Source organism: Esox lucius, chromosome 23 (assembly GCF_011004845.1).
Source record: "Esox lucius isolate fEsoLuc1 chromosome 23, fEsoLuc1.pri, whole genome shotgun sequence".
Taxonomy (NCBI): Eukaryota; Metazoa; Chordata; class Actinopteri; order Esociformes; family Esocidae; genus Esox; species Esox lucius.
The window spans coordinates 20,035,708-20,061,489 of NC_047591.1; the positions used below are offsets into that span (position 1 = coordinate 20,035,708).

The following is a 25,782-nucleotide window of genomic DNA, read 5'->3' on the forward strand; positions in this document are numbered from 1 at the left end:
TTCAAAGAACATTTAAAACTGAAGAAACGTCGTTTACTGCAACCAATTGCAGAAGTGTCAATGCCCAGGTTTTGAGCGAGGTTTTGCCATTGAGGCTCTTTGAAGTCCCAGTTCCCCAAGGACACTATAACAGGTTTGAAGCAGAAATGGACATGGGATATTCTTGTCCTAAAAAGTTAAATATACAGTGTACTGTACTTTGGTTGTACAGTATGCACTGTGTTCTTATGACTATTATGAAAAGCAGGAAACATAGGCAGCCATATTGAACTGGGGGAGAAGCCATCTCTACTAAGGCTGGGAAATTGTCAGTAATCTTTCCTGTGTACCTATTCTAACAGCATGTCATGTCTCTTGCCCTGATGTAAATAAAGGCAAAGATTGACACACAAACACACTTCCACACACGCATACAAACAAACAGATTTAGCACATCCAGGCCAAGTTACAGACATCCCAACCTGGCCACACACAATAAATATATTGGAAAAAGAAATATATTACCCAATGTCCATCGTCCAGCCACCAAACACTAAATCAACGTTTTCATCATGTAAAAAAACAAAGAAAGAAAAAACCTCCCCCCGCTACTCAGAAAATAACAAGGCCTTAGTTAATTTGACATAGTGCAGCCCTCTTCATTCATTAACAGTCAAGATGTGTGGTTCAGTGCTGCAGACAAATACACAGTCAGGCAGCTAGAATACAAGGCCAACATCCCAGATAGTGGCGTGAACAGGGGGGCCCAACACACATCGATGCTGTGACAAACAGAAAAAGGCAAGCGTGTGACTCCTGTCTGACTGTGTACAGATGCTGCATGTTCATTTGTCCATCCCGTTATTGCAGAAATGTTCCCCTGCACGGCTGGAGACGAAAAACCCATAGTGCATTCGATGTTCAGACTGAATACATCACAAGGCTTCAGAGGTTTTAGATCTCCACTAACATCCCAAACTTGATTTGCCTTAAAAGAAAATCCCATTAATTATAATCCACATTACAATTTACATTTCCTGTTGATATAGAATTATCTGACTGCTGCGACTTTCCTCGGTGACGTATTCCTCCGCCAATCCAGCCAAGACGCACCATCTTCTGACGTGGTGGTGTCACTCGGACGAGACACTAGTCCCTCAGATGAGAGTCCCACGGTCTGACCATAGACGGCGTCCAGCAGGGCGATGCCAGGGCGTGGCTGCGGAGTCGGACAGTGTCTCACGTGATCGGTCTGATTCAGAGTGGACATGCGTGGGTCGCCGTGGGGCCTGCAGGACGTTGTGGACGGCGAGACCGACGCCCAAACCCGAGAGAGAGAGAGAGACCCCTTTCAGGGCGACACGGGACCTTTATCTTCTCCAGGGTAAAACCTTCAATACACAGGAGGAACAGAGTGGACTGGGGAGGAGGAGCATATTGTATCACCGTCGTCATCGTCAACAGAGATAAAAGCGTCATTATTTTAGCCACTAGCCTTGCGGTTTGAGATAAAGCCCAGGAGAGGGAGGTTAATCAGGTGCAGGCTCCTGCACCTAATGGAGATTGTGCAGCAGAGCTCTGCTGTTTAAAGTGATGCGGACAGGAGGTGGGGGGGGGGGGTGTAGCATCTTTGACTTGATTCCTGCCTTTGTTGCGCTGGGTAATTCTGTAGTTCAGAGACATCAGGAGAAGGCCAGGTGGGCCACAGTGGAAGCCTCAGTATTTCCTGCTACCAAAGGCTTCAGGCCTCCTTCAACAGGGGGATGTCTGGAAGAGAGTGAAGACATCATTGTTAATCACTAGTAATTAGGTACATTTTATGCAGAAATAAGTCACGCAAGTACGCACGCGTGCGCACACACACACGCACGCCACCTACCATCAGAGAAGTCGTCGATAGAAGTGACAGACAGCAGGCTGTGCTGGTCGCTGCTTTCCGAGTCTCTTCGTCTGGCCGCGCCCCCACACGCACCGCCCCCGTGCTCTGTAACCCACGGCAACAAGGAGGACGAGGGGGCCTGGTGGACCAGTACGGTCTCAGCGTGACGCGAGGACGACGGGAAGGAGGAGGAAGTGGACGGGAGGCACAGGTCCGTGTCTCTGTCTCTGTGGAGGGACTGGGATCTGCTGGGGCCCGCTACGGCCACTCCACCTTCTGCCCCCTGGGGCCCCTCTGACAGGACTATCTGGACCCGGGACTCAGGAGGAGGGGGGAGAGAGGCACCACCGCTCCCGTACACAGCCTCCTCATATGACGGAAGAGTCACCTGGACTCCCTCCACCATGATGGAGGCTGGCTGGCCTGATACACCCTGCTCACGCCTGGAGAGGAGACAGAGATCCACCGAGAGAGAGAAACAGAAAAAGAGGAAGAAAAACAGAGGGAAAGAAACCGAAAGAGGGAAAGAAGGAGAGGAACAAAAAAGACAGAGCGAGTGCCAGAGGGAGAAGACTTTAGGACATTGCGTGGCACAGAGTTTCTACTGTTGTAAAGTGGTGTTCCTGTCCAAACAAAACTTGACTAGACATTGTTGCTGAGTAACTAATGACAGATCCTGACAGGCCTAATAGGCACGCTAAGTTTCCATCTGATGTAGTGTTAATAGAGGGGAAATCATTCTTTACGTTTTTGCAAGTTTCATTCATTCATTGGCATCATCACATCTAGTAGAACCGAACTGTCTGTGGGCAGCAACTAAACATACATATTATCATCTGTCTATTAGACATCTGAGCCAATGTGCCAGAGTGAGCATCATCCATGATCAAGCCATAGTCACCCTGCAGGCACCCGACTGGCCACAGGGAGTCACTAAATCCCAATGAGACATGGAATCCTCCACTCGCCGCCCTCCCCTAGCCCTGGAGCTCCCAGGTAATGTGCGTGTGCGACTCGCCCTGTTTGTGATTTATTTTTAGCTGCATCACTTAATAACCAGCCAACCTGTTGGTTTACTGTTTTACTGCTGACCTATGTCCTTTCCTGTGAGAGTAACCTTGGAAAACCAGTTACACAGTTTCTCAATAGGTTTGTGTTGTGCATGTGACGGATTCAACCGAGGGGTGTGTGTGTGTGTGTGTATACCTGTTGTGGTGGAAGGACTTGAGCTTGGGCTGCAGCAGGACAAACAATACCACCAATAACAGAATGAGAGCTACAGTGGAGGCTGTGGACGCAACGATGGACAGGGCCGGCATTGCCAATGGAGACCGCGGCTCCTTATCTGAGACACAGTGGGGGAGAGGGTGCTTGAGTACAGAGGTATGTCAAACTCTGTCAGGCAACACAGCAGACTGAACTGGAGTTGAAATGAACTGAGCGAGAGGCAAGGACAGGAGAGAGTCCACACAGAGCCGCTAGCTTACAATATTTCCAAAAGGATTTTGTCGACAGACTTTAGCATTTTGATGGAATGAAGTGACTGGACTGGAGATATTAGCAAGAATGTGGGAGACACTCCCGTTTGTTTCCCGCTGGATCCGGGTTGTGGGCAGCGCAGCATGGCCCTACCTTCGCTGAGTCGACAGGTGATCTGCATGGGCGCGTCCCACTCCCCGTTTTGGCAGGTGAGGAACTTGTAGTCGCCCTTCAGAGCGTAGCCCTCATCACAGAAGTACTCGATCACGGTTTTCTGGGTGAGTCGGTGGCAGGGAGACGGGTGGCACCTGTACCCACCGTTCTCCGGCTCCGTGGGAGGGGAACACACTGGGGGAGAGAGGAGGGAGGGAGGGAGACACAATGAGATGGAGACAGGAGAGACAGGAGACGGTGAAGGACAGAAAAGTCCTTCAGTCAACAGTCAGAATGGGACCATAAAACACATAAGCCTCCACCTCTGACTTTTAAACAAGGAGCCTCCACTCTGAACAACTGACCATTGCTGCGTGTGCAGTGTGGGGGCGGGTGGGACCATGTGCCAGCAGGGGTGCAGGTGGTGGAGGTCGGCCCGTCGGGTTCGTAGCCTGCCTCACAGACATAGGACAGCAGGGTGCCAGGAGGGAAGGAGCCTCGGTTGGCCTCAGTCTGGTTCACCAGGTCCCCATGCTGCACATCCACCGGCCGCGGACATCCTGGTTGGAGGCAGGGGTCAGAGGTCAGCAGGGTCATGTTCAGAGCGGGCAGGCAAGATGACCAGAGGATTCAGCGTTCATAGGTAATAATGGAGGACGCAAGACCACCTGATTAACGGAGACGTCTCACGGATGGGAAGGATTAGTATTTCTGTTGCTTTTCACATCGCAATACTTAACCGAAACGCGGCAAATGGCGACGGGGTAAGACTCGTATGCTCCCGCGTACGCCGTTTTGGAGAGAAAAAGAGAACAGGCAAACCCAGACCCAGCGAGTCCAAACTGATACTCCACCTCCTACGTAGATGGACATCATTTCCAGGCAGCCTCACAAACACACAGTGTGTTGTCAAGACCTAAGTGCAGCGGAGTGGTCTGTGAGTGTTTTGCCAGACATATGCAGCAGGAGAGCTGATGTTTAGTACGTTCTGTGCAGGGAGAGATTAAAATGATGTCAGTTAAGACCCACAGGCATCTGGGTTTTAGTCAATAATAAAGGCTTGAAAGGAAAACCACATTCCTTTCAGACTGGGAGTCTTCAGTCCTAGTTGGACCACGCTGGTCAGGCAGATCCCAGAGGTTATTTCCCTTGTATTTCCATGTGATATCTGACAATTCTCTATAAATGTAATTTACGGGCGCAGTTTCCCAGACACCGATTAAGCCTAGTCCAGGACTAAAAATAAATCCCCATGAAGATTTTTAGTTACGATAATGTGTGTCTATAGAACCCCTTAAAGGGGAGTGGATTTGCAAAAATTATAATAGATTTATAAATATTGACATAAAAAGCTACCGAGAAGGTTAATGGATGTTAAATGAAGAGGGCAAGCTTTTTTTGAGAAGACTGGACATATTAGCCCAAGTGTGTCCCCTGAAGGACTGTCTTTTCCCTTCCCAGGCTGATACAAGTAAATACAGACTGGTGTGTCTGTTTGATGCACACACACACACACACACACACACCTCCTGTTAGTGCCACTTGACGCTGTGGAAATGTAAGGCTCTTAGTCGAAGGGCTTTCTGTGAGTGGGGGGGGGGGGGGGGGTGGAGGGGGGGCTGACACCTTCTTAAACCAACCTCACAGATTTTTTAAATCTGCCTCACACTACTAGAAAACGCACACCCGCACACACACACAGACACTAAAGAACAAAAGCATGTTGTTTGTAGTCTGTCCCCCTCCCCTTAGCGATAAGCTGTACCCCTTCCCTCTTTAACAGTTCTCATGATAGGAGCAAGAGATCTGTACCAGGATTATTTGATGACCACATGCTGTAGACCAGCGGGACACAAACAGCCTCAGGATGGGTTAAGGAGAGGAGTGTGTGTGTGTGTGTGTTGAGGTCAACAGAGGATAACCACCAGGCAGAGATAAATGACCTATTAGTTGAAGAGGCCTACTGCCTGTTAGCGCAGGTAGTCAGATTAGGCTTGAAATGTTAATTACCATTCAGTATCCCCTCATGCCACCATCAAACACTTCCTCCCCACAGATGATGCAGCCCTTCAGGCCAATACAGGTGTTGTTTGTGGCTAGTGAATTTCAGTTAATTGCTAAAGCTCCCTTGTTGGGCCAGTCAATTTCATTTTATAAATGCTGGCAAGACGAAGGATTCACCCATACAATGTTTTCTGAGATATAAAACACAGACAGAGAATGACTCAGTCTCCCATCAACGTCACAGTCAAGGACAATTAGTTTACATTAACATCATTTAACAGTCTGATATCCAGCAGGCCTTCCACTAGTCATTTTTCATACTGGCTCTTGTGAGGATATTATCTCGAAGAGGATTCAACACGCCCAACTAATGTCCTCAGTGATTTAAAGTGGTGTTGAAAGCCAAGCTGCAGGCTGGGACCTGATTTATCTTGCACTATAGCCTAAAGAACCTGCATATGAAACGTATTACCCCATTATCAGCAGGATTCTGGTAAGAGATAATTCATTTAGTCTACTGTCTCCTACTCGCCAGAACATTCGCTGGAATCATTATAGGACATTGAGCAGTATCCTTCATGCTTTAACCATTTGCACATTGGCATTCCTCATACTTGTACACACCTAATAACACAACATTTAAAATGTTTTCATCTATACAAAGTGTGTGTGTGTGTGTGTGTGTGTGCCAGTCATGTTTACTTTTCAGACTTTTTTTCTCCACTTTTGTTGAACTCAAATATTTCCCATGCCAACAAAGGCCCTTGAAATACTGAAAGAGGTTCATAGAGACCCAGATGACAGAGACAGGAAAATGAGAGGCAACCTTGAAGAACAACATACAACTACCTTCTGTTGACAGAAACAGATACGACACGTCAGGTAGACCATCTTACGCTTTTTACTTTAACAAGAGAGAGGTAGAGAGAGAGGCACAGAAAGGAGAGACAGAAAGGCAGAACAAGTGACAGTTAGGCAGGGAAAGATTACAGGAAGAGAGAGAGACAGAGCGAGCGCAAAAGAGGGGTAGAAAAAACACCATCATCCCAGAGAAGAATGGGCTGGAGGGCTGTGGTTATTGCCAGGTAATAGCGTGTGTGCAACTGTTTTACATCCAGAATACGGCCAGCAGAACACTATGTCACTATGGTCCTTCAGCAGTTCCCTCTGGTGTTTAACTAGGCAGTGTCTTTAAGGGGCTTTACTAAAGACAAAGAAGAGCAGTTGCCTGATAGGAGCTGTAAGCGGCGGTACAAAATGGACATTGTGTACGCACCATCAAGGAGCTAGGAACTGTGGAAGGATAAGTCAGCCTCCTCACAAGGCCGCTTAGATAAAAAGTTTGGGTTCTAACACAGCACAATATGTTTGGGGATATGAGGAAATTATGAATCCGGAAAAACAACACAAGCCAACCACTTGATGTGGGTCCCACGTAGTTCACCCAGAGAGCATGGTACTCAGAGGCTATTGGTTCGATTCCCACATGGGACTCACTAACACGAAGTAAAGGTCGCTCCGGGTAAGAATGTCCAGCAGATGACTTGATGGTCTTATCCACTGCTTCTCTAACTATGGCACATGTACCACTGCTAGTACGCAGCGCTCCCTTTAGTGGATACACATTCAATTAAATCTTTTCTGAGGTGGTACGCGGTGTGTAAAAGGTTTGAGAACCACTGGTTCTAATCCTCTGGTACCGGATGGTCTTTGAGAAGAAAAGGCCACAGTATCATTACATTAGCAGGCTGGGGGGTGTCATGGTGCGCTGGGCAGGGGGGCGTTAAAATCCCCCCTCCACTATCTCCGCCCATCTGTCACCAGAGGAACAGTCTGCAGAGTTAAATTGAAATTCTAATTATCCTTCATTACATGCTGCTGGAGGCCAAAGAAGATCACCTTATTGTAGTGATGACTCAAATCTGCAGCTGCTGAGAGGTTAGGGCAGGACAATGGACCCCCTGAGAGGGAGAGAGAGAGGGAAAAGAAAGAGAGGGAGAGAAAGAGGGAGGGAAAGGAAAGAGAGGGAGAGAAAGAGGGAGGGAAAAGAAAGAGAGGGAGAGCAAACGAGCGAGAAACAAAAATAGAGGGAGAGATAGAGGGAAAGAAAGAAAGAAAGGGAGGGGAAGAGACAGAAAGAAAGGTGACGGAACAAGAGGAAGAGAAAGGAAGGGATAGAAGGATTAGGCTGAATACCAGGCGGAGGATAACCCCTCTCTCTCTGGGTTGGTAAATATGTTTATTCCCTCTGTGGTTGTTTTTTTTTGGAGGGGGCGGGTGGATGTGTTTGTGTCAGGTTCCCCTCCCTCCCCCGTTCTCTCTAATCCAGGGATTTAAGTCAAACGGTCATTATTAGAGTGCAGAGCTCACAGCATGGGACTGTTAGCTAGGGTTAGGGGCTTTAGGTTGTAATATACTGTTGGACAGTCAGGAGATAGCACAGGGTTTAGGTTGTAATATACTGTTGGACAGTCAGGAGATAGCACAGGGTTTAGGTTGTAATAAACTGTTGGACAGTCAGGAGATAGCACAGGGTTTAGGTTGTAATAAACTGTTGGACAGTCAGGAGATAGCACAGGGTTTAGGTTGTAATAAACTGTTGGACAGTCAGGAGATAGCACAGGGTTTAGGTTGTAATATACTGTTGGACAGTCAGGAGATAGCACAGGGTTTAGGTTGTAATAAACTGTTGGACAGTCAGGAGATAGCACAGGGTTTAGGTTGTAATAAACTGTTGGACAGTCAGGAGATAGCACAGGGTTTAGGTTGTAATAAACTGTTGGACAGTCAGGAGATAGCACAGGGTTTAGGTTGTAATAAACTGTTGGACAGTCAGGAGATAGCACAGGGTTTAGGTTGTAATATACTGTTGGACAGTCAGGAGATAGCACAGGGTTTAGGTTGTAATAAACTGTTGGACAGTCAGGAGATAGCACAGGGTTTAGGTTGTAATAAACTGTTGGACAGTCAGGAGATAGCACAGGGTTTAGGTTGTAATAAACTGTTGGACAGTCAGGAGATAACACAGGGTTTAGGTTCAAAGGATTGGGGGGGGGGGCGGGGGCAGTGAGACATGCTGAATACATTCAGACCCACTCCATATGTTGAGAAAGCGCCGGCCAAAAGACAACAGATAAAACCAGATCTCAGAATCCCCCCCCTGCTGACTGGCTACATCGGCACGCCGGCGCTGAGGGCAGAGCGATGGGGGAGGGTTGGGGTGGAAACATGCCGATGATGTGGGACAAGCTGGGACCAGCCCCGAGTGCTGCTGCACTGTATGTATTGTGAAACCACACACACACACACACACACACACACACACACACACACACACACACACACACACACAACACTGTGTTGCGTGTAATTTAGTAAGCCTGATGCTTGCATGAAGAGTAGATACTATCCATCTCAGTTTCTCTCCAGGTGTCAGGCTGTCAAACTGTGCTCTCTCTCACGCCACACACACCCACACACAGAGTCTGTGTCTGTGCCCTCCGAGTAGCTGTGAAGTAGTAGGGAGTGGAAGAGACCGAGAACAAGGGGAGAGTCATAGAAAAAAAGAAGAGGGAGAATCAAAAAAATAAGAAAACAAATGACAGAGGTGATAAAACACAAAACGCAGTTCTCTACACATGTTAAAGTGAGAAACAAGTTCACTAAATAGTATATTTTTCCTCAGCACCTAATGATGACCAAGACACCCAGGTGAGGGGAGATCCTGACTGATTCCTGTCAAGGTGAGGATGAAAACCCCGCAGACACTCGGCCCCCCCGTGAAACCGGTTTGACAAGCGTGGTTGAGAGATTAGCTAACATTTCTAGCCAGCTACTGGCTAAAGTTAGCTGACCGCTAAAAGGGCCAGTAGACTTGGGCTGAAATTAAGCACATATCATTACACGCCGTGGCGGATCCACTAATTCACAGCTTGGTCCAATTGGACAGTTTTTGACTTGGTATGAAACAGGCTAGAGAGACAACGCTGGTGGGTTAGGGTACTCTAGAACAGCGGAGTAATGTATAATAATGTAGAAAGAAAGAAAGACAGAGAGTGGGATACTGAGCCAGGAAGAGGGAACAGGCTTCAGGGTGGAAGTCATTTTCCTGACACAGGCTGATATATCAGTAAGGAGAGAAGGACAGGAGAGAGGGAAGAGGGGGAGTGCAGAGGGGGAGTGCAGAGGGGGACAGGAGAGGGAGGGTAGAGGGGGAGAGGAGAGGGGGAGGGTAGTTGGGGACAGGAGGGAGGGTACAGCGGGAAAGGATAGAGGGTGGGTAGATGGGGAGAGGTGAGGGGGTACATGGAGCTAAATATCCAAGTGTACTGATGATGCTGATCAGGCTAGTCAGTCAGATCAAGGTGTAATAGTCCCAGCATAGCCCCAGCATAGCCCCCAAGACCGCTGCCTCCAGTATGCATGGAGATGTCAAATGAAGCATAAAAATGACTGAATAAAAAAACCGAAAGACTATATGTCAGACGTGAAGTGTGGGATTTTATAGAACCAGACTTAAACAAGGAGAGGTGGGGTCGTAGATACAGACGATAGCGCGTACATGAACAGTAAACCTCTGGAGGAACATCTACAGGGACAGAGCATGACTGACCAATGGTACTCCATGTCGTTACTGATTAATCACACACGTGCACGACACATGCATTATCCAAGAGCAAGATGTGGTGTAGTATGTGGAAATACAGGGGAACAGAGGGAACAGGGAAGGCCAGTCATTTGTCTCTCTGTCTGGCTCAGGGACAGCTGGAAGGCAGACATTCCTTCTTCTCAGCTTTCAGCCCCAAACAAGAGAGAAGTCTGTCAGACCACATTAGACCAACTCCCACAGACCAGCCAGAGAGAGAGACCCGGTCATCAATTACACCCTAGCTGGGTGATGCACCGCTACTGACTTTCAGCTCAGTTCTGTTCAAACCCTGCGCCACAAGAACCCTGCGCCACAAGAACCCTGCGCCACAAGAACCCTGCGCCACAAGAACCCTGCGCCACAAGAACCCTGCGCCACAAGAACCCTGCACCACAAGAACCCTGCGCCACAAGAACCCTGCGCCACAAGAACCCTGCGCCACAAGAACCCCGTGGGGGTTGTCCCTGGACAGTGGAGAGGGGAGGACAGGGACACACGACCTGCTCTTACGGCTGGCCTCATGCCAGGTTTATGAGCCAGCAACAGTTGGTGTGTGTGTTCCTGTAAGTCTTTGGGGGGAGGGTGAACAAACGGCAGCCAACAGCCGATGAAGTCTTCCCCAGTATAACAGTGAACCTGCCTGAACTCTCCCGGTTACTAAACACAGACCACGCCATGATGTCACTGTCCGCCAGAGAGACAGACTTTGTTACACCCCCCCCCCACTCACTGAGCTAGTCAACGTTGAATTGAAATGAACTGGCAGGGAGAGAAAGGGGCTGCTGCTAATAGGTTTAGGATAGCTCTACTATTTACCAATTTTCTACGAGGACATGGGAGTGCTCCGCCACGTTGGCCATTTCCCAGCACCATACACACAGATGGGGCCGGGCCACACCCGGGCCTGGGCCAGCTATGCATCAGTGTGGTGCTGGTCTTCAACCGTGACGCTGTAAACATCTGCCTGAACACATTCGGTCCCAGACACGGGGGGGGGGGGGAGAGCGTTCCCCGGGGTTAATCGTTGTGGTACGAGGGGAGCCGGCGTGGTGCTTTCCCAGGAAAATCAGCAACACGCGGCGGGAAGGACAGCAGACAGCAGCCCAGCCACGTCTGACTGTCTGGGAGGCAGCCGAGAGAGTTCCATGTGTTTCTCCTTCCTGTGTGCGTCAGATCAAGGCGTTTATGTTGTAACGGTGTCCTCCGTAAGACAGGAAGACCTAACAACACCGGTCCCAGCCAGGCTCAGGGGTTATGGAGAAACCACTATTGAGAATAGTGTTAGAGTTGGGGTTTACTTTCAGGTTGCATGTTGGCTTTAGTTCGGGTTAGGTTTAGGGTTTATGGATGTTGGCATTAGTTAGGGTTTGGTTTAGGGCGTAGGGGTAGGGTTAGATTTAGGACATGGGAATAGGGTTAGGGCGTGGGAACATGGATTTCAGAGGTAGGCCTCAGGTCCCCACGAGGATAATAATTAAAGAAAAAATGAATGTGTGTGTCTGCGTGGAGGAGTGGGGGCCCTGTCAGCGGGAGAGTAGAAACATCGCCGAAGGAGAAAAAGGAAAAGCGAAAGCAACAGAGGCGATGGGACCGAGGAGACTGAAGGAGAAGGCTCTATCTTTAGCAGCTCATTATTCAGAGAAAATGATGTCCGTTCGGTCTAATTCTCAGCCGACTGGTGCTCACGCGAACCCCTTTATGAATTACTTTGGCAGTCGAGTAGCGAGACTTGGTGGGCTGCTACACTGAGTCAGAAGGCTAAGGCCCAAGGAGAACCATTCCGAATGGAATTTGACTGCAAGTAAATGGTGTTTAGGCTATACTCAGCCAAGCCCACAGCTAGCTAGATATTCCGCTGCGGTTAGCTACCCTTTATTCTGGTCGAAACAACAGTCCCCAACGTGGTCCGATCAACGTCTTTAGTTTACCTGTTCTCAAACACAACATTTCATACCCGACCATTCTCCTCTGGTGTGTTCTTCTTTCAACTGTGTCTGCTTAGTGTTCAGCAGGGAGGGAACTATCCAAACGATTTAAACCAACTACCTGAACCTGTCAGATGAGAACTCATTCTTTGAATTTCTTTTGAGCTTCCTCTTCCGCCTCCCAGGAAACCGATCAGGCAGACGCTGTGGCCGCGTTACATCTGAAAAGTGCCCCGGCTGTTCCCTGCTCTGACATTCATTAACCTCCACCACAGAATGCTGTCTTGCTGTGCTCTCTGCCCTTCTGCGGCAAGGTTAAGGTCAGGGACAAGGCAACTACCTAACCCAACTGGTTTAAGGAACACTGTGGCTCTACACTGTGGGCATTGGACCTGGGTGCATCTAATTAGGCAAGTCAGAGGAGTTAAACACAGCCAGACAGAGAAAAACACCACACCTGAGCTGAGTGAGTAAGTAATATACAAACGGACAACCTCCCAACAGCCAACAAACACAATACTGAACACAAACTGAACACACACACACACACATTTGTTTTCCTTTACTTGTGGGGACCATAAAAGGATTTCCTATTTTCCTGATCCACTAACCAATAAGCCGGAGAAAGCATTTTTCCTTGCGGGGACTGAAGTTTTACTGTCTTTGTGGGGAAATCTGGTCCCTACATGTACTGTAAAACCAGGGTCTCACACACACACACAAACACACACACACACACACACACACGCCATCAATGAATAAATACACAGCCACACACGCACACACACCCACTTATGACTTTCTGGTGAACTAGCACAGTGTGTGTGTAGCTCAGCTTGGCTTGGCATTTGGGCTCTGTCCAAGTCCAACACCCAGCTGAAAGACTTCTTTGTCCTCACATTTCAAAAGCAGCAGCAGTAGCAGCCAGCATATTGGTTTACATCTTTCCCCTCACTGTGAAGGGCTAGCAGGGTGCTGGCTAACAGTCTTTCCCCTCACTGTTAAGGACTAGCAGGGGGCTTGCTAACAGTCTTTCCCCTCACTGTGAAGGGCTAGCAGGGTTCTGGCTAACAGTCTTTCCCCTCACTGTAAAGGGCTAGCAGGGGGCTGGCTAACAGTCTTTCCCCTCACTGTGAAGGGCTAGCAGGGGGCTGGCTGACAGTCTTTCCCCTCACTGTGAAGGGCTAGCAGGGGGCTGGCTAACAGTCTTTCCCCTCACTGTGAAGGGCTAGATGGGGGCTGGCTAACAGTCTTTCCCCTCACTGTGAAGGGCTAGCAGGGGGCGGGCTAACAGTCTTTCCCCTCACTGTGAAGGGCTAGCAGAGGGCTTGCTAACAGTCTTTCCCCCCACTGTGAAGGGCTAGCAGGGGGCTGGCTAACAGTCTTTCCCCTCACTGTGAAGGGCTAGCAGGGGGCTGGCTAACAGTCTTTCCCCTCACTGTGAAGGGCTAGCAGGGGGCTGGCTGACAGTCTTTCCCCTCACTGTGAAGGGCTAGCTGGGGGCTGGCTAACAACCAATCAAATTATTAGATTTGGATAACAGTCTTTCCCTATTCCAAATGACTAGCCCCAGGAGGGGAACTCTGAGATGTTGGAAGAAACATGCGTAACGCCTCCTGGTTTACAGAACAGAGGCCATTCTTTCCTACAAGCTTTGTTTGCGACGTGTGCCAGCTGGTTTAGTGTTAGAACACTTCCTGTATGAGAATGAGAACAATAAACAGGCTGATCCAAAACCACAGGCCCTAGTAGTTAGCTACAGTGAACACACACAGACACACACAGACACACACTTATATGGCTTATCTTTTCTGAACATTTCTCTCTGCGGTGTGGTCACAGTAAGGCAGGCATGATGACGTCGTGTGTGCCTGAACCCTGCCACCACTTGGCTTTCACCACTCCCCTCTGACGTCGCCTCTAAACGCAGAAACCACCAGCAACATGAGCGTTCCCAACGCAGATGCCAGAAACATGTTTCAGTGACTGATAGGAAGCACGAAACAATGAGAAGCAATCTGACCGAGCACAAACACATACCTGACATGAAAAGAACAACACAAGTGTGAGATCAGACCAAACTGCGCTGAGCTCCCTTTGAACTGTCCAATAAGCTGAAAGCATTGTGAAAAAAGGTTTGCCTTGTGTATCAAAGCGATGTTCCTAGTGTCATTTCCGGGTTTCATGTGGATACACTTCCCTTTTCTTGTTGAACAGAACACACTTGTCCAACAACAGCGGTGTCTGTAAAGGCTACTACCTGTTGTCTTCTCAGTTTGAAGCCTCAAAGGGAGAGTTTGCTGGAAGCGAAAATGAGCACACCTGTGGGACAATCAGCGAGAACTCTTCCAATAACTCCCCAACCTCTGTGTTCTCGGAATCTCAGGCACTCAATCTGTGTCGCTCAGTCTCTGTCAATGTGGCATTAACCACTTCCTCTGGAACTACATACAACAAGGGGTTGTGACAGGTGTGCGTAGTATAGGCATAAGTGTACAACCTACCATACACCAGTTTTCTACACTGTTCACCAGCAAAGATTTGCTGTGCTAACCGCTTTGAAGCTTGTTCGGCACAACAAGCCTTAATATGCTGACGTACAGGCCCACATCCAGCTCAGTATTCCTCTCTGTTCCTCTGCCCTGCCTGTGTTTATCTGTCCTGAAATAAGCCAGTCAGGAGTAATGGGATTTGAAGATTTGATATTCATCAAAACCTCCACAAGAACAATCACGCGGCTCCTATATATGCCCTGTGTCTGCCTTTGTGAATAATGTATTATGGAGACGGGTAGAGGACAGGATATGAAGCCGTGAGCAGCCTTTGAAATCCTTTCCGACTTCCTGATCTGTCCTTTGCTTCCTCAGTCCCCCTTTCTTCAAATTCCCCTCAAAACACAAGGTAGGGACCTGGAATATTTCCTCCGGGTTTTGAAGAGAGAAGAAAACAATGCATTGACAGCTTGTCAGCTACTGACTGAGAAGACCAATCAGCTTCACACCACATGAGGAGAGAACCAATTAGCTCCACAGCAGATGAGGAGAGGACCAATCAACTCCACACCAGATGATAGGGCCAACCAGCTCCACACCAGAAGTTGACAGGACCACTCCACACCAGAAGATGATAGGACCAATCAGCTCCACACCAGAAGATGATAGGACCAATCAGCTCCACACCAGAAGATGATAGGACCAATCAGCTCCACACCAGAAGATGATAGGACCAATCAACTCCACACCAGATTATAGGGCCAACCAGCTCCACACCAGAAGATGATAGGACCAATCAACTCCACACCAGAAGATGACAGGACCACTTCACACCAGAAGGTAAGAGGATAATCAGCTCCACACCAGAAGATCAGCTCCACTAGGTTAATAATGTCAGCCATGATTACCACTGTTAGAAGTCTTGAGACAGTACTGTGTACACAGCAGAAACATCTTCTAACTCAATAATTTACTAAGTGTTGTGTAACTCACGTGTGTGAGCTCAGTGGGTGGTGGTGTGTTTCGGACAGACAATGAAAACAACAAACCTGATGATTATGGGGAAATTAAGTCTGACTGATCGACAACAGAATGGCAAAGAAAAACAACCTGCCATTAAATCCCAAACCACTTAGGTCTCACAGAGGTCCTAAGCGTGTGTCGGTAGCTACAGAGCGCGTGTAGGTAGCTACAGAGCGCGTGTCGGTAGCTACAGAGCGCGTGTCGGTAGCTACAGAGCGCGTGTCGGTGTGTGTTTTGCCCAGTATTGTCTCTTACCTGATGCATGTCCGTGAGCCAGGAGAGTGAGGAGGAGGAGTGTGGATGTGGCCAGTCTGCGGACCAGAGAGGAAGAGGGGGAGAGGGCTCTTGTCTCACACACTACCATTCCATCGCACATCTTTCCCCAGGCTCCCTGCTCTACCGTACTCTAAGGCTCAACCTGGAACAGACAGAGAGAGAGAGAGAGACAGAGACAGAGGGAACGGATTACTACAGAATCAATATACAGCAAGGTTTACATAACTGAGAGAAATGTGAGAAAGACAGGGAGAGGGAGAGAGACAGAGAGAGAGACAGAGAGAGACTGGCGCAGTGAGAGACAGAGATTTAGTCTGCAGTCAGCACAGTCCATTTCAGCAGGATTACTGATCCAGGGAACAGCAAGCTGACAGGGTGTTTAGAGTGCTGATCTCCAGCAGACAGACAGAGAAAGAGAGGAAAGCCATTCGCAGATCTTCCAGAACAAAGCCCTCGTCTACAGAGAGGTGAACCTAGCGAACACCCTTCTAAGCCTTCTGGTCTCGGAGCTCCGGTCACACAAACACCCCACGCGGGGACACAGTCAGACCAAAACTAATCATGAGACCAAAATGAAACACAGGAAAGATTTGACCAAACAAAAAAGGAAATGTGAATACAACCTTGCACATAGCAGAGAACCTGCAGTATAACTGACCAGCAAGAGAGACCTCCACAGCACATCTCCTCTCCCCAGTCAGGTCTGCCAGTGCCAACTAACATCAGGTGGAAACAGGTCTGCAATTTCTGACCTCAACCAAAAACATGTCACCGCCTTAGAGAAACATGCTTGCGTCAGATCAGACAGGTCAGTTTGATATCAAAAGAAACTTAACTCCAAAATATTTGTTAGGCAAAATACTGCAATGTGCAATCACTGAAGCAAGATCAGTGACCTGTGGCCGGGAGAAAAGGACCCCTAGAGGGCCACAAAGAACACTGGAAATAAAACCAAAGGTTTTATTTCCAGTGTCCACCTCAGTTGTAAGAAAAGACACTTCTCATACTGTTGCCGTTTTGTCATTCAAGGTATTGCATTAATAGATACACTCACCTAAAGGATTATTAGGAACACCTGTTCAATTTCTCACTAATGCAATTATCTAATCAACCAATCACATGGCAGTTGCTTCAATGCATTTAGGGGTGTGATCCTGGTCAAGACAATCTCCTGAACTCCAAACTGAATGTCAGAATGGGAAAGAAAGGTGATTTAAGCAATTTTGAGCGTGGCATGGTTGTTGGTGCCAGACGGGCCGGTCTGAGAATTTCACAATCTGCTCAGTTACTGGGATTTTCACGCACAACCATTTCTAAGGTTGGTGTGAAAAGGGAAAAACATCCAGTATGCAGCAGTCCTGTGGGCGAAAATGCCTTGTTGATGCTAGAGGTCAGAGGAGTAGGGGCCGACTGATTCAAGCTGATAGAAGAGCAACTTTGACTGAAATAACCACTCGTTACAACAGAGGTATGCAGCAAAGCATTTGTGAAGCCACAACACGCACATCCTTGAGGCGGATGGGCTACAACAGCAGAAGACCCCACCGGGTACCACTCATTTCCACTACAAATAGGAAAAAGAGGCTACAATTCGCACAAGCTCACCAAAATTGGACAGTTGAAGACTGGAAGAATGTTGCCTGGTCTGATGAGTCTCGATTTCTGTTGAGACATTCAGATGTTAGAGTCAGAATTTGGCATAAACAGAATGAGAACATGGATCCATCATGCCTTGTTACCACTGTGCAGGCTGCTGGTGGTGGTGTAATGGTGTGGGGGATGTTTTCTTGACACACTTTAGGCCCCTTAGTGCCAATTGGGCATCGTTTAAATGCCACGGCCTACCTGAGCATTGTTTCTGACCATGTCCATCCCTTTATGACCACCATGTACCCATCCTCTGATGGCTACTTCCAGCAGGATAATGCACCATGTCACAAAGCTCCAATCATTTCAAATTGGTTTCTTGAACATGACAATGAGTTCACTGTACTGAAATGGCCCCCACAGTCACCAGATCTCAACCCAATAAGGCATCTTTGGGATGTGGTGGAACGGGAGCTTCGTGCCCTGGATGTGCATCCCACAAATCTCCATCAACTGCACGATGCTATCCTATCAATATGGGCCAACATTTCTAAAGAATGCTTTCAGCACCTTGTTGAATCAATGCCACGTAGAATTAAGGCAGCTCTGAAGGCGAAAGGGGGTCAAACACAGTATTAGTATGGTGTTCCTAATAATCCTTTAGGTGAGTGTATTTACACAGCATCATATAAACATCATTTGACAGTCACAGGGACACGGGCCAACTGCATCTCAGAGAGCACAGTGCACCGAAATGGCAGTGACGGAACTCTGTATCCCCCAGCTAAGAGGCTGAAGTCTGCAGTGTGGGAATCTTTTGGATCTTTAAAAGACCCAAGATGCACCATCAACGTTGATGGTTGCCCAAAATACAAAGCACGTCTGGAATAGGTGTCGGCCCAGGCGGGGAACACTTGAAACCGGAAGTCCCATCTCCGTGAACATCATCCCACTGAATATGCAGAGATAAATGTAAGTGGAAATACAGTATAGGCTAATAAATGAGACTCCCCTTTCGTAAATAGCCAAATACAGTACATTCTCCACATTTTGTAATAACTCGTTATGTTCATAGGTAAGCTAACGCTATGTTCTCGCTGTCTGTCACAACTGCAGAAAACGAAGTTAAGTGCTAAGACAACGTTACGATAGGCCAACTGGATGTTCAGAAATCAGACAGTAGTGGGACAAACACCAATCAATGAACTGCAATCATCTTTATCATAATTAGGGTCTTACATTTTTTATTTCTCAATTGTAATTCAATAACCATCTCTGCAGCCACTTCGGTTGCAGTTATCGATTCTCAGTTAAGAAATTAACACTTTTGCTTTATCCAATATTGTTTAACAAACAAAGTTAATACAGTAACAATTGAATTGCTAATACTATTAGCATTAGACCTATACCATAACATTACAGTTATACCATAATATTTTTTCAGAGGGTTTTGACACTAGTTTTTACCCTCAGTTGCTATACATGGTAAAACTGTCCAAACCACACCATCTACTTCCTCATCAATAGTGTGTCTGTAGCTGTCTAGTTTTATCTATCCATCATAACTTCCACAGTTTGACTAAGCAGACATACTGTGCTGGAGATGACACCACTGGAAAATATATTCGCTAGTCCCCAGTGTCGGGGGGAGCTGGGAGGTTTGGGGGAGGGAGGGAGAGGGGAGGGAGAGAAAAGGAGAGGCCTGAGCCCCACCCAGAACCCAAAGGGGAAATGAACTGTTTGTTAGGTTCCCAGAAACAGCTGAGGAGGAAAGCAGTCCGGTCCCTCTACCTCTCTCTCACGCTCTCTCTACCTCTCTCTCACGCTCTCTCTACCTCTCTATCACGCTCTCTCTACCTCTCTCTCACGCTCTCTCTACCTCTCTCTCAAGCTCTCTCTACCTCTCTCTCACGCTCTCTCTACCTCTCTCTCACGCTCTCTCTACCTCTCTCTCACGCTCTCTCTACCTCTCTCTCACGCTCTCTCTACCCCTCTCCCCTTCTCTCTCTCTCTCTCTCTCTCTCTCTGAGGGTCTTCACGCTTAAGCAATTTATAAAGTAGCAGAGGCCAACAAACACCAAGCTATGCAAACTACATCAGATAAACCCCCTCTGAGAAACTACAAGACCAAGCTAGCTCGAACACTTGAGGGGGGGGAACAACTGGAAGGACAACACACGGCCACATCCAGGAATCCAGATCATTAACCCAAATGAGATCCAGGTGCAGGAGCCTGATTGCTGGGGTAGCAGCTAGGGAGTGATAGCCTGTAGCACTGCATTAGTCAGCAGGATGAAGCAGCAGACTTGACTGGCAGGGCAGGACGGGCAGCGTCTCCCAGGAGACCAGAGGGCAGCCAACGGGTCCATTAGTCTGCTCAGTCGGTGGCCAGGATAATAACACTGAGCGGCAGGGCGAAACGGAGGGGGAAATGGGATTGGTTTGTGTTTCTGCTGCCAGGCACCTGGCACCGGTACCGAGGTCCGGTTGGTTTGCGTTTCTGCTGCAAGGCACCTGGCACCGGAGCCGAGGTCCGGCAGGTAATGACGGGATGCCAGCAGGGACCCGGTTGTTATGACACACGCCCATTAACGAAAGCTGTCCCGTAAATTACACCCAGCCTGTGCCTGGAACCGGCACACACGAGCCCACGCTGGGTAATGCTGCACCCTGCCTCTCCTCTACCTTTCCCTGAGACCCCCCCCGGTGCAGAGACAACCAGGGCCCCCCCACCGCTTGGTTGGGGGTGACGCATGTGCATTTGGCGAGGGCCGCGCTGGCACAGTGGTACCGCGCGGCGCCAGGAGGACGAGGCTTTAGACGAACAACCACCCATCTGCCCGGATGTCAATAAAAACAAAGCCATTTTGGAATCTGTGCGTTGACGCAGATGGGACTTGGTCAGAGACAACACGGCCTACCCTTGCCATCAACAACAACCCAATCAACATCCACTGTTATACTGTGTTTCTTCAAAGGGGCTGTCTTAAGTGTAGCCTAGCTGTCTGTACGGACGTTTGTGTCGCAGGGCTAAAGCTGACTGTGCAGGGCTAACAGACCAACTTGGATCATTGTGAGAGGAAAACTTAAAACAAAATGTGCTTAAAAACATTCTCAAGCCGGAACATTTGGGAAGGCTGTGAAAGATTCTGCAAAAAAAGAAAAACTGTTTGTTTCGGCTGAACAACTTGACCAACAGGGTGGCCGTCTTGTTACCTTATACGTCTTCTTAATTGTGTGAATGTCTTTTCCACAGTAGAGACAGGTACTCAAGGTTACCAACAGGCCATTCAAGAAAAACAGAAGCATCACACCTATACTACTTTACGTCTGACAACCAGAATTGGGCAATGACATCATAGTGTAGTAATAGTAAAAGTATTATAGTTTAGTAGTAACCACATATTATAGTACAGTAATAGTAATAACATAGTGTAGTAGTAACAGCATCATAATGTAGTAGTAGTATTATCACATTAGTGTAGTACTAATAACAGATCATAGTGTAGTGGTAGTAGTAACAACACATCATAGTGTAGTGGTAGTAGTAACAACACATCATAGTGTAGTGGTAGTATTAACACGTGAATGTAGTACTAATAACATAGTGTAGTAATAGTAGTAATAACATAGCATAATGTAGTAGTAGTAGTAATAACATATCAGTGTAGTAGTAGTAATAAAATATCTTAATGTAGTAGTAATAAAATATCATAATGTAGTAGTAATAAAATATCATAATGTAGTAGTAATAACATATCATAGTGTAGTAGTAGTAGTAATAAAATATCTTAATGTAGTAGTAGTAATAAAATATCATAATGTAGTAGTAATAAAATATCTTAATGTAGTAGTAGTAGTAATAACATATAGTGTAGTAGTAGTAGTAATAACATCAGTGTAGTAGTAATAACATATCAGTGTAGTAGTAGTAATAACATATTTTAATAGTAGTAGTAATAACATATCAGTGGTGTATTAGTAGTAATAATATATAGTGTGGTAGTAGTAGTAATAACAGTGTGGTTGATGTAGAAATAACATATAGTGTAGTAGTAGTAGTAGTATTAATAACATATCATAGTGTAGTAGAAGCAAAGAGCAAATTCAACACAGATGACCAAAATAAATACCTTTACCCAGCTGCATTAATCAGGGCCTAAGTTATAGTTAATTTCCTGTGTAGTTATTCAGCCTCTCAATAAGTTAGGCTAGTTCTGTTAGTTAATCTGTTAGTTATTTGTTAGTCATCTCCCAGTTATGTTATTCATTTGTGTCAATCAGTTATATTAGTCACAGTTTGTTGGTTATTTTGTTATTTTATTAGTTAGTCGTCTGTTAATTCCAAAGGAAGTCCTACTGTTACGCTGGTCTATAATAAATTAAATGTCAGGCCAGAACAGAACATTACATTATAGGTGCTTAAATTAAAATCCACATTCCAAAATATTGACTTGAATAGGTGGAAACACTAAAGCTAGACAGTACTGCTTTCATCTTATAGCCGCTTCAACAAACTCAGGAAAAATAAAATGGTGGAAAATGTAACACCAATGGGCTTTTTGACAAGAGGCCTAATAATAATATTGTGTACTGCACACAACTCTGACCCTAGACATTCCCACAACGCGCCTTTGGATCTCCACTTCTGATGGAGGGGGTCGTGAGGAAAGTCAGAATCCAGGGACTCCTCCACTCCAGCTTCTTTCCTTTTGCCCAGTGCTATTAGAGCTCAAAGGGACCAGGGGCCAAGACGGAGGAGAAATGGAGGAGAGCATGTGGAGAGATGGAGGAGAGCATGCGGAGAGATGGAGGAGAGCATGCGGAGAGATGGAGGAGAGCATGCGGAGAGAGAGAAGGAGCAGGGAGGGCAGAAGTATGTGTCTGGAGCTCAAAGAGAACTGGGGAGGGAGAGAGCGGAAGACGGGGGGGGAGAGATGCCATATGTCTAGGAACAGAGGACAAAGTGTGCCAGGGAAAGGCCATGAAGAGACAGCCATCTGATAGGCCCGACTAATGCCTTGAGTTCAACCCTCTACTAGGACCAGGCTGGGGCTGAGAGGATAGAGAGCCAGAGAGAGAGAGACAATGCATGACGACCAACATAGATTGAGAGAGTATGGCATGGGTGAGACCACAGTTAACAGGGACTGAATGTAATGTGTTTTGTATGTATTTATTGGGATGTCTAGTAAATAATGTAGTATCATATCTAAAATAAGTCATATCCCAATCTTTAAATTTCACAACTGGTAATTTAGAAATGCATTAAATACAGATAAAATAACAGTTTTACTGTATCCATTAGAAAGCGATTAGGAATCCAACTGCAGCCTCCCAGACAACAGTGACATTTCTACCTAAACACAAGCAAGACCTAATTCCTTTGTGAATAAGTCCTAGATGACATTAATAATCTTCACAGATTATTAGATAAAATGATATGACATTGTACAATGGCTGTGACAGGTAAACAGACTGTCACTGCCAAAAAGCAGACCACTTCAACTGTTATTTTTCAATGTAGTACCCAAACACCTCCTGAAATACATGAAAGAGCTTTTGCAAGACTCGCCCTACTCATTTTGAATAGAGATTTATAAATTCCACGGGGACATCATGAAGTTGGATTAAAATCTTTAAGACACAAATATCCAAATGAAGGACAGTTTACCTTCAGATATCAGCTAACTAAAACCATAAGTACCGCATACCAATCTCTCATCTTCTAAATCCCTACCTTTTAAAAGAGTGCCTAAAATAACTCCAAAGCCGGTTTGACAATGTGCACAGTAAAGTGTGCTAATCTACATATTTCTCATGTTAACGAAAAGAAAGACAGTAAGTATTATATCTGTTTTTACCAAGCCAATAAAGCCACTTTAATTTGACAAAATAGAGCAGAGAGGACCTTGACCGAAAGAAACAGAGCTTCAGCGTGGCAGCAGAAAAAGAAAGAACCTTTGTTATAGATGCCCCCTCCGCACTGCCTGCTGTACAAGAGAGTTCATTTCACATTTGTTGGTAATTATTGTAATTTGTTATTTCCCACTTGCTTTGGTGATATATATATAAAAAAAAAACGTTTCGGCTCTCCCTTTGCATTGAAATTAAATACAGAACGAGAGAGACATGTAGCTTTTAACTTGCCTACTTTGTTGATATGCGTGCTTTTTGATTAACAAGTATTTAATTTAGGTTATAACAACTACGTTATAACTATGTTATACAAACAACTATGTTATATCGTTTCAACGTTGAACGAAGAAAACAACGTATTTTTGTTAACTGCCCTAGCTAAACTTGGCCAAAACGTTAAAAGTGAATGTCCTCAAAATACAGCTGATGCTGAATCTGCCGGGAGTCACACGCGCCGACACGTGCAACTGTACTGCTTGCTATTTAAACAAAGAGTGTTTTGCGCCAGCACAAAACGCACACCACCGCTGCACAAAACGGCCAAGGAGAGGTGAAACAGAGACCACGGCAATCTATGCCAAAATGTAACTTATACGCTAGTGTTTAATAGCTAGCATGTCTACATTTGTATTGTATTCAGTTGAACATTCGGATACATTACAATGTATCATTAAAATAACGACGTGTGTGTAGGCGACCTGGAAGTGCGTGCAACACTGTAGGCTGAAATACATTGATTGCTTTTCCGGACATTTAAACAAGAGAAAAGCTTCAGGAACATCGTTAGAAAGACAAACTACAGCCATAATGTTAGCACTAATCCAAGTTACCAGTAACCGGACACCTAACTGACAAATCAGAGACAAAGCTGATTATCTAATTTGTTAGACAAAGGTTAGAGACAATGGCTCCTGTAACAAAACAGTCCCAAGCAAGGCAAATATATTGTAGAACCACCCATTCAAAGGGACGGGAATAATTACACTCCCTGTTTTTCTATCTTTTAACCACAGCTTCACGGTGACTTTTTATGGTTAAGTTACTGATAGCTAGTTATTATGGTATACAATTTACTTGGCGTTGTAAATTGTATACCATAGCACAACGGATGTACTTTCTCATTACAATGCCAATGGCCTTTGGCAATCCCGTCTCTTCTCTTTTTATGTAAGTCGCAGTAGCAGAACCACAGACTGACATGTCATTCCCGGTTTACAGAAATGTTGTACACGTACAGATCCACACAAAAAGCAGCCTTTAGTACAGTATCACTCAGGCTAGTACAAGCCAACCTTACGCTTCAAACAGAACATATTTACAAACGTCTTGTGCTGTACAGTAGGTTGTTAGCTAGATAACGTTAACACGCAAATGTTAGCAAAAATGACAATATTCTTATCAACGTCTAATTAGTACAGCAAGCGTAACGTCTACATTGGTTTCTAGTTTACAAGTTCGCAACATAGAGAATAACCCAAGGACATCGGAAAATCAACGTACTGACAGAGGGTGGAGAACCCTGGCCCGAGCAGCCAGTGACACAAGCCAGAGAGATCCCGTATGCTTAGCTTGCGAAAAATAGCTAGAAGACTGAACTAGAAGACACTTACCAACGTAAAGGTCTCCTGCCCGCAAGCCCTCCTCTTCGTTCTCACTATCGGGTCATTGACTCAAATAATTCAAATTGCCAGACTACAGTAATTGTTTAGTTATATAACCGCGATTCGACGTCTTTCCTGCGGTGTTATAGCTTTCGCTTCGTCCCGGCAGCTGTTATCTTATCAGCTAGCTAGTTCGTTTCTTCCTCGGTGCTGCGAAGTAAGCGGAAACACTGTAGAAAACTCCAGAGACTGTCCAGGAACCGAGACAGCCCTATTGAAAACACGCCCCCAGTTATTTTGTAATAACTTCAGGGAGGGTCCACTCTGGTTCCCTGCCTTCCGGAGCGTGTTCCACAGTGCGAGATCTTAACATTTATTTGTTTCTGGTCAGGACAGGGGCACTAGACACCAGAGAACCCATCATTTGGGCCCCTCCATGAGCCGATGGTAACAAGAAGTCGGATTCGGCCCAGCATAAACCCTAAAATATATAGCTTAATGTGGTCTCCGTGTAATGGCTCGGTTACTCAACTATCTCTGGCGAGCTCCACACTGGGAGCCTCGCTTTCGCACGGTTTCCATGGGAACTAGTATCATGTACTGCGGTCTGACTATCTTCAGCCTAGCTAGATATGACACTCTAATTTAAAATATGTTCCGAAAAAAATGCAATAAAATAGTTTATTCCATTGTCAAAATAGTTAATTACTATTTTGGACTGTTTTTTTTAAAGCAAAATTTGCTCGATGTAGGATGCTACTGAACCCAGAAGGTCCATTTTAGTAATTTGTTGGATAAAACCACGAAGTGGGCGGGT

The 25,782-nt window shown here is 46.5% G+C and overlaps 1 protein-coding gene across 2 annotated transcripts; it reads right to left on the reverse strand.

The window, feature by feature from the left end:
• Nucleotides 1-746: 746 nt before the first annotated feature.
• On the reverse strand, nt 747-25,203 carry susd6 (sushi domain containing 6). 2 transcript variants are annotated; one of them, XM_010894201.5, is made up of 7 exons: nt 24,975-25,203; nt 15,838-16,000; nt 3,856-4,050; nt 3,491-3,685; nt 3,065-3,203; nt 1,859-2,301; nt 747-1,746 (listed from the first exon to the last, which is right to left on the reverse strand). In XM_010894201.5, exons 2-7 carry the CDS (start codon nt 15,956-15,958, stop codon nt 1,721-1,723), a joined length of 1,119 nt encoding a protein of 372 aa, XP_010892503.1. In that variant the 5' UTR covers nt 15,959-16,000; nt 24,975-25,203; the 3' UTR covers nt 747-1,720. The 2 variants fall into 2 exon arrangements, with proteins under 2 accessions (XP_010892503.1, XP_028972730.1); XM_029116897.2 differs by lacking the exon at nt 24,975-25,203 and adding an exon at nt 17,464-17,505.
• Nucleotides 25,204-25,782: the final 579 nt, after the last annotated feature.